Source organism: Engraulis encrasicolus, chromosome 16 (genome assembly GCF_034702125.1).
Source record: "Engraulis encrasicolus isolate BLACKSEA-1 chromosome 16, IST_EnEncr_1.0, whole genome shotgun sequence".
NCBI lineage: Eukaryota > Metazoa > Chordata > Actinopteri > Clupeiformes > Engraulidae > Engraulis > Engraulis encrasicolus.
This window is the reverse complement of record NC_085872.1, coordinates 45,268,180-45,278,179: the sequence shown is the minus strand read 5'-3', so window position 1 is coordinate 45,278,179 and position 10,000 is coordinate 45,268,180. Positions and strand designations below refer to the sequence as shown.

Below are 10,000 nucleotides of genomic sequence, written 5' to 3'. Positions count from 1 at the left end.
AGAGGACAAGAAGAAACCTCAGGAACAGGTGACTTTAAATCAGATGGTTGTAGGTTCGAATCCCACAGAAACAGGCAACCTTCAATAAGATGGTTGTAGGTTCGAATCCCACAGAAACAGGCTGACGCACCACGCACGCCGACTCTGGAGCAGAGAATTGAATTGAATTTTCAAAACACCTTTATTACAAATTCTTGGAATACAGAAGCACAAAAAGTGCCATGGAGTAACAATCACAAAAAAAAAACAAAAGTTACATAGGATACATCTTACATCTCAGTCAGGTGCCAATACATGTGTAAAAAGCAATTCATCGTTCCTAACAGAGCACACAGCACCATTATGACACCAGATTTGTTCAAAAACCTCCACATCGTTCATTAGCTTGTAAAAGCGAAAATCTATTAAAACGCAAGATCTCACAAGGGCAGCAAAAAGCAGCACAATATCGACACTAGTGTCTTCTTCAATTTTTTTTCTTCTGCCAACATATATAGCCATTTTGGCATTTTGGAGCAGAGAGGACAAGACGAAACCTCAGGGACTTTAAATCAGATGGTTGCAGGTAACTTCTATTAGATAAGAACCAGAGACTTAGCTACTTTAGCATTATAAATAAACAGTAGGAATGAGTAACTCACTGAGGACGAGAAGAAACCCCAGGAACAGATATCTGTAGAACAGATGTTTGCTGGTTCGAATCCCACAGGTACAGGCAACTTCTATTAGATTAGAACCAGAGACCAAGCTAGCTGGTTAGCTTAAGTTTTAAGTATAGGAAACAGGTAACTCCTATTCGGTTAAGCTCCATCAGGTTCATGTTAGTTAAGCTTTGGGCTGCATCCACGCCGGAGCTGGATGGCTGACGCACGCCGACTTTGGAGCGGAGAGGACAAGAAGAAACCACAGGAACAGGTGACTGTAGATCAGATGATTGTAGGTTCGAGTCCCACAAAAAACAGGCAACCTTACATAATATGGTTGTAGGTTCGAATCCCACAGAAACAGGCCACCTTAAATAAGATGGTTGCAGGTTTGAATCCCATAGGTACAGGTAACTTAGCTACTTAGCTACTTTAGCGTCATAAATATACAGTAGGAATGGGTAACTCCCTCTCTCTCTCTCTCTCTCTCTCTCTCTGTAGGGTGATCTCAGCACGGCAGCCAATCACGTGGATTCCAATGGAATTGTGGGAAAGACGGGGCGCTACGGGGAGGTAAGGGCAGAGAAATTATGTAATTTGTTGCTTGGCAAACAGACCAACTGCTTACCTACTTCACGTTAAGAATGAAGAATTAACATATCATTCATGTTAATTCCTGATTATTAATGTTTATTGATGTTTGTACATGTTTATTCATGTTAGTCCATGTTAATTAAAGTTTACTCATGTTTATTCATGCTTGCTCATGCTTATTGAGGTTTATTAATTGCAGATTTACATCATCCCGGAGAGTGAATTAACACATCATTGATGTTAGTTTTTGTTCATTAATGTTTATTGATGTTAGTTTTTGTTTATTAATGTTTATTGATGTTAGTTCATGTTTATTCGTGTTTATTCATGTTTATTTATTGCAGATTTACATCATCCCGGAGGGGGAAGACAGCTACATGACCAATCCCAACTTCACGGTGGTGGTGCCGATCGCGCCCGGCGAATCGGACGTAGAGTTCCCTGAGGAGGACGAGGACGAGGAGACCGAGTCTTCTGAAGACGAAGACAACAAGCCAGTAAGAGACATTATATAACTGTAGTCTTTAATCTCAATGAATCCCCTTATGAAACATGGCTATTGAACTACAAAAATGACCTCTTCAGGTAGCCTAGTGTGTAGTCTTTTATCCCAATGAGACAATATACTGTATTACACCACAAGCCAGTGAGAGGCAATATATTACAACAAAAAAAAGGTCAGCTACAACCAGGATTTCATGCTGCAATTATTTTTTTATTTTTTCCGTGACATTTCGGGTAGAACCCTTCTTTAGACCTGACGGGGTTTTTTTAAAATAATAATTGGGAGCATGAAATCCTGGTTGTAGCGGACTTCTCTTTTTAATCTGGCAATTTATTGGTCCTGCTCCCAGGTCAGACGCTTGGACGTGCGAGCTTTTACCTTTTACCTTCAACTTGATTATGTTGCAACAAGCCCGTAAGAGGCATTAATAACTTTTGTAGTCCAATAGCCATGTTTTATAATGGGTTTCTATGGGAGAAAAGACTACAAGCCCGTAAGAGGCAATAATAACTATGTGGAACCAGTCACCTCGACGGCCGTTATCTCTTACATCAGGGCTGGGGAACCTTTTCCATTTCAAGGGCCACTTCAAATTCCTACAAGGGCCGTAAAAGTCCTCTGAGGGCCGCACTATGAACACAAATCAGGATTTTCCAATGCAATTTAGGCAGGGCCGGCCCTTGGCGATTTGCTGCCCTAGGCGAGTATGAGTTCAGCGCCCCCTACATGCTAAAAATCTGCTGTTTGCTGCCACTCTGCCCAACACATTGGTTGTTTTTGCAGTTCGTTTGCAGTTTGCAAATGAGGCACTGTTTATTTATTTTAATGTTGATTTACTTTCATTCTGTTCATTGTGATGATTTAAGAATACTGTAGATTACATTAGATCAGATTAGATTCGTTAGATTTTTTTCCATCCCTGATGCTCTGGTGCGGCGCCCCCTACTGGAGTGGCGCCCTTAGCATTTGCCTATACTGCCTATGCCAAGGGCCCTGAATTTAGCCCTATATTGAAGGTAGACACCTTTGAAACAGACCCCACCTTCTCTAGGTCCCCTTGAATATAACTTGATTGTACCGGAAATGTAATTTCTAAAATTCCTTTACAAAATATGTCATATTTCAAGTGATGCTGCATAACATTAAAATGATATCGAGGACCGGATAAAACGGCCGCAAACGGCCCTCGAGACATCGGTTCCTCACCCTGCCTTACATATTAGGCAGCTACACACTTAGAGAGGCCACTTGGAGAGGCCAATTGGTGACTATTACTTTATATGCAATAGAAATATAATATAATATAATATAATATAATATAATATAATATAATATAATATAATATAATATAATATAATATAATATAATATAATATATGTAATATAATATAATATAATATAATATAATATAATATAATATAATATAATATAATAATAATAATAATAATACTTTCGTTTTATATAGCGCCTTTCAAAACACCCAAGGACGCTTCACAGAGTGTTGTGTTGAAAAGTGTGAGTGTGTGTGCGCGTCAGTGTGTGAGCATGTGTGTGAATGCGTGAAAGTGCTTGTTGAACTAGCAGCCATAAGCCTCCAGGAAGAGATGTGTCTTAAGGTGTTGCTTAAACATGGCCAGTGAAGGGGCATTCTGGATGTGGTCGGGCAGATTGTTCCAAAGAATGGGAGCAGCAACATGGAAGGCTCTGTCACTGGTGGCCTTGAGCCTGGCACGAGGGACGATCAGCTGGCCTTTGGAAGAGAACCGCAGGGATCTTGAGGGGTCATAGGGGTGAAGGAGGTCAGTGAGTGGGGTGCCAGACCATGGAGGGACTTGTAGGTTAGGAGGAGGACGATATATAATGTCATATAATATAATATAATATAATATAATATACAACATAACATAACATAACATAACATAACATAACATAACATAACATAACATAACATAACATATGTAATATATTACAACATAAGTGACCACTTGGTGACAATATTACAACATAAGTGACCACTTGGTGACAATATTACAACATAAGAGACCACTTGGTGACAATATTACTTTATCTGCTATAGAAATAGGAAAACAAATCTGGTGCCACACGGATGTCTACTTTCTGTTGTTTATTTTATCAGTGCAAACGTTTCGACATGTGTCTTCATCCAGAGTCCGGTGTGTGTGTGTGTATTGACACATTTGACGAGATTAATTCAGTGCGATATTGGAAGCATATTTTATGACAGAAAATAGCGTGTGAGTGTGTGTGTGTGTGGGGATTAACGGTCTAATCCCAATCCAATATCCTGATCTAATCCCACATCAACAGGAAGAAGAAAGTGAAGGGATTGATACACACACACACAGAGACAGAGACAGAGACAGAGACAGAGACAGAGACACACACACACACACACACACACACACACACACACACATACACACACACACACACACACACACACACACACACACACACACACACACACACAGAGACAGAGACAGAGACACAGACACACACACCACACACACACACATGTTTTCCATCCTTCGCATCCTAACATTGACTACTACATCTAACACAGAGGTTCCCAAACTGAGTTTTGAGCTGTTTAATTAAAAATGTGGGTAAGTTGGAGCTGAATGAACACATTCTAAGGCAAAACGAGGGACCTAGCTTGTAAATGTAGCTCATTTCATATTTGTATGTGCTTAGGAGGCTAGGAGATATTTAGAATTTAAAAGGCAGAGGGCACCCTTTCCCAAAAAGGGCTTAGGAGAAAATCGGTTAATGGAAAAGCGAACAATATTTGTGCAGATGGGCCCACCGGTGGAACCACACAGTCATTGCTGAAAAGGCTTAAATAACAACATTGCTATGACATTACCAGGGGGCTTAAGTAACGGATTAAGACTTGGTCGTTACAATTATGGTGACAGTAAGGTTATAACATAGGCTCTTTGGGTCGTTACAATTATGGTGACAGTAAGGTTATAACATAGGCTCTTTGCTAAGGGGTCAAAGGAGAAGTGCACTATATTGAACATTAAAGGATAACTCCAGCCAATTTCAGCATGCAGTTGTAATTCTCACACTACCCTAGCCTTGTCAGTACCTGAGATTTTTTTTTCTTCAGCCTTTTTCGAGATCCTGGTCATTGTAATGGGAGCAGGTGTTTGTTAACATTTTAATTTATTCCCAAAAACATCTAAAAGATTATGCAACATCAGCAAGCAACTAGCAAACAGTGATAACTTTTGGGAAAATATTTGGAGTAGGCCTATGTTAAGATTTTTAAAAATGTAAACAAGAGCTGCCCCCATTAGAATAGCTCATATCTCGGAAAGGGCTGAGCAAAAAATTGCAGCATCACCAGGTACTGACAAGTCAAGGGTAGCGTGAGCAATACAACAGCATATTGAAATTGGCAGGAGTGCTTCTTTAAGCCCCTTTTCTGACTTGTCTGCAATGTCCCTCTCCCTCTCACCGGTTTTATAATGTTTGCAGCTGTCTACGTTATTTGGCTAATTTTGGATTTTGTCTCAACTGGCTTGAAAATGGCCATCTGTGGGCTTATCCATATCTTAAAACAGATGGGGCAACCGTAGCCTAGTGGTTAGAGAGTTGGTCTTTCAATCTAGGGATTGCAAGTTCGAATCCCCCTGACCTACATCTCCATCCATGGCTGAAGTGCCCTAAAGCAAAGCAGCTAACCCCACATTCCTCCAGGGGCTGTAACCAATACCCTGAAAAATAATAACAGTTAGGCCTGTCACGATAACAATTTTTGCCAGACGATAACGATAACAAAAAATTATTGCGATAATCGATAATATTGTCTCTCTCGCCATTTTCAAACAATATAATGTGCAATAAAAAACACTGCTATGCAAGGTGCGGCCTCCTTCTTGAAACATTGAATTTAACATTTGGGCCAGCAGACTAGGTTTAAATAATTAAGATTGACGCCTGCTCCAAGAAGAAATGTGTCAAACAATATAATGACGTAAAAATGCAATAAAAATGTGACTACACCCCTTCACATTTTTAAAGCATCACGGCGGGGGATATTTATATGTTTTTAAATACATCCTCATGGAGCACAATAGGCTCTAAATAGGCTTTTTTGTATTTATTATTAGGGTAAGTTATATAGTCTTTCTTTAACATTTTCTGTTATTTATCTTTCTCAAGCACACTGAATGGCTTATAGGCCTATCCATGGTGTGATGTAAAATAACCTACTGGTGGGGTATTGTTAATTCTCAAATTATTACTTAGACAGCTTATTTCAAACAAATGCACGTTGTTACTAGCTAATTGTCAGGCAAAACCCAAATCAGCCCTGTTAAAGGCATTTCAACATCAGCAAAAAGCAAAAGAGCATGAACAGATGCACAAGTTCCAGGTGCAGGCAGCTCTCTCTCTCTCTCTCTCTCTCTTTCTCTCTCTCTCTCCGATACCCTCGACTAGAACAAGTTGCAATTCTGCGCACTTTAAAGTCCTTTATGAACGCCCATACATTGATTCTTATGAGTTATGAGTCGCCATGTCTCTGTTTCCCCTGTAGCGCGCTCAACCGTTCACATTCTCCTGGTGTGACAGATTTAAATTCACAAATCTTATCTTCATGATTTGCTTGCGGACTGCCTACTCATATTGTTAGGTCTAAATAAACAAGAAATATAGCGAAAATCACAAAAAGAACAGACAACGAACGTCGGGGTAGGAGGCGCATTGAAATAATAGTGGAAACTCGGCGAGGTTTAAAATAACAGCCTCAGAGCAAGTTTGTCGCGACGGTACCACTATTTCATGTTTGCACAAACACGTCTTCGTCGTGGATATTGGGTTGCTGCGCATGTTTCAAAATGAACATTTGCCTCCGTGTTGGAGCTGTTCATTCCCCTCTCTGAGGAACGTTGCAGATGCGCTGACTGAGACTGGAAGAATATTGCGCTCCTAGTCTCTAGCGCTGATTCTTTGTCGAGGCTTATAAGCGACGCGCGGGAACACCAGTGTTCTATTTCAAAGACGCAAGTAGCCAAATCAATGCACTTTTTTCCAACCAGAACTGCACTGAAACTTAAAATTACACCAGCATTTAAGCATCCTTGCGCTGCGTTGGCCTATAACGCGCCATCAGTACACAGTAAATTGTGTAGTGTTAAAATAACACTTAAAGAGTTAAAATTAACACTGTTCTAGTGTCTATTTGGTCCTGCTCCAGATCAGTGTTAAACACTGGTGTTAGATTTATAGTGTTAAGCTAACACTGTAAAGAGTAAAGCAGTTTCGGGGAGCACCCTACTAAAGAGTAATTAAGCACCTCCCATCCTCCACCATGACTGAAACACCCTGCGCCTGGCATCAGTTTGCCACACTGCTCTCTTAAGATAATGTTTGAAGTTGCTGAAAACATGTAAAATGTCTATATTTGACATATCAGTCTACGCTGTACTACACCAAAATGTGAGAGAAATTTCAGCTGAGCATGTATGAACACAATCTAGTGGGGACTAATACAAAATATTTTCCTTAATGAAGTTTAAAATATAACCATACCATCTACTTCAAGTGCACAATGGAGCAAGCAATGTAACATGTGCTGTTACTGACTAGCTCACAAAGCAAGGCACAAGATGTAGCTAACAAATGCCATAAGCCAAAAGCGCCTTTAGCTTGCTTGCAAAGCAGGTAAACAAGCGCTATGCTGTGCCATACTGACCAGCCAGCAGGCAGGCAAATATTTAAAGCACTGTGACAGTCCAGGTTTATATACAGGCTCAAGAGTACCATGTGACCAGATTGATTAGGAGTTTTTCAGGTGCAAGCAATTGAGTCATGATATACCAGCCCTAAGTAATTAGGTTTGGCCAGGCGCTGATGGACAGATTGGTTGTGAGGGGCCTGCTTGTTACCGGCAAAGGTGTAACAAGTGCTCAAGTTATTTCTTTCACTCAACACATCTTTTGTGTGATGTTGTGTGCACAGCCAAACCTTAGATCAACCCAACCAAGTTGAGTTAAATGAATGAAATGGAATAATAAAAAAAGATTGTGTAAATGATTAAATCTGGAGGAATTGCTTGGTTTTTACTGTAACCAAAGGGAACATTTCTAGGTGGTAGATTTTGGTTTGGTAATAACCCCAACCTTTAGAGAACCAAAAGTCAAACGTTCTCTTTACGTTCTCTGTTACTAGGGCATACAATGGCGCAGACAAACTCCATCACCTCGAGGAGGCGGGGGCTCTCTGGAGTACTTCTAACTCCACACAATTTAACAACTTCATTTGTCACTGACACTGGAGAGCATCTCACTCCATTTGGTGTTGGAATTACTCCAATAGTATTAATAAGCCTTAACACTGCAAAATTAACACTGGCAAATTTACTGTGTAGTCTTACGGCAACGGTAGAGAAAGGGAGAGGGGGAAACGAAACATCACGCAAATAACTTATCGTTACTTATCGGGGCCAGAAAAGTGATCGTTCTTGTAAAAAGTTATCGTCCGATTTATTGACTTATCGTATATCGTGACAGGCTACAGTAAGTCGCTTTGAATAAATGAAAGCGTCAGCTAAGTGTAATGTAGTGTAAAACCACCCTAAACATTCAGTTGCACTGTGTAATATTTTGGCAGTTTCTTTCAAGAATTCATGCTGCCCATTCAAAAATGTTACCTTTTTCATGAATACTTACCACCCCCAGCATCTAATTCGAAGTATTCATCATGCCTTGGAAAATTGCACTTTTCATACATGAAAAGCTAGATATTCTCCATGTCTGCCATTTTCAGCCAGAAAAAAATTGTACTTTGGTCATACTACTAAATGTAGTTTATTATGTAGTAAATATTCATAAATAGATCGAATTGGTCTGTAAACGCACCTTGACCGCTTCTTCCCTTCTGGGATAATAAAGTTAACTTTTACTGATTTGGCAAGAGGCAGCACAGTCTCAATGAGCAGCATAGTTGCATAACCTACTCTGGCCACCATCCTACACAATGCACCTTTAACACATGTCTTATAAGCCACTTATGAACCTTAAAATAATGTCCAATGCTCATGACCTCATTTCCTGTCCGCTACAGGAAGTTGGTGGCCATTTTTGTAGTTAAATAAGCCACGCTTTGTCATAGGTTTCAATGGGAGGAAAGACTACATGCTAGGCCACTTTTGTAGTTTAATTGCCATGCTTTATTATGGGTTTCAATGGGGTAAAAGACTACACCTCTGTCTGTTACAGGAAGTCGTGAGCCTGTCGGAGGGCAGCACGGTGGACCTGAGGAGGCCGGGAGAGGAGGACGATGACTTATCAGACCTGGCAGAGGACGCCATGGACCCCGACGAGTGCTTCCCAGAGTGTAAGTAGCGTGGAGAGGCCATTTTTGCACTTCAATAGCCAATAGCCGTTTTTTGTTGTCCAATAGCCTTGTTCTTGAATGGGTTTAAATGGGATCTCTGATAACACTAGCCTTATTTGACATTGCACAAAAAACTACATCCAACGATAGTCCGCAATGCATTCTGGGCTGGAAATGTTGCAGGATCGTTAGAAATTGTGTTCGAGATTTTGTGTTCAAAAATTGAACTACAAAAATGGTCACACCAGGTATCTCCCATTGACACCCACTGTAGAACATGGCTATTTACCTATAAATGGCACCTTCAGGTAGACTAGAGTGTGGTATTATTCCCATTGAAACCCATTTAATTATTAAACATAGCTATTGAACTACAAAATGGCGACTTGTAGTTTTTCTACCCATTGGACCTCACGCCTGTGTCCTTAATGAACTACAAACATGACCGGCTTGTCTTCGTTATTTTTTCCATGTGCATGCAGCAGTGTAAATGCTGTGTCGTCGACACCACGAGGGGTTTGGGCCACTAGTGTAGTCTTTCATCCATTGAAGCCCATTATAAAACACGGCTATTGAACTACAAAAATTGCCTCTTCAGGTAGCTTAGTGTGCAGTCTTTTGTCCCATTAAAACACATTATAAGACATGGCTATTGAACTACAAAAATGTCTGTGTGTATGGGTTTTCCAGTGTGTGTGCGGCGGTGCAAGTGCTGCGTGATCGACACCACGCAGGGTTTGGGGCGCGCCTGGTGGAGCCTGAGGAAGACCTGCTACCAGATCGTGGAACACAGCTGGTTCGAGACCTTCATCATCTTCATGATCCTCCTCAGCAGCGGAGCTCTGGTGAGTACAGACACAAAATAAAACTGTAGTCTTTTATCCCAG

At 40.7% G+C, this 10,000-nt stretch overlaps 1 protein-coding gene across 1 annotated transcript in view; it reads left to right on the top strand.

The window, feature by feature from the left end:
- LOC134465845 (sodium channel protein type 2 subunit alpha-like) overlaps positions 1-10,000 on the top strand; it is a 77,513-nt gene that overhangs the window by 22,387 nt on the left and 45,126 nt on the right. Inside the window, exons 9-12 of the mRNA XM_063219739.1 lie at positions 1,146-1,217; positions 1,583-1,735; positions 8,996-9,113; positions 9,804-9,958. Coding sequence (XP_063075809.1) covers positions 1,146-1,217; positions 1,583-1,735; positions 8,996-9,113; positions 9,804-9,958 — 498 coding nt within the window. The remainder of the gene's footprint in view (positions 1-1,145; positions 1,218-1,582; positions 1,736-8,995; positions 9,114-9,803; positions 9,959-10,000) is intronic.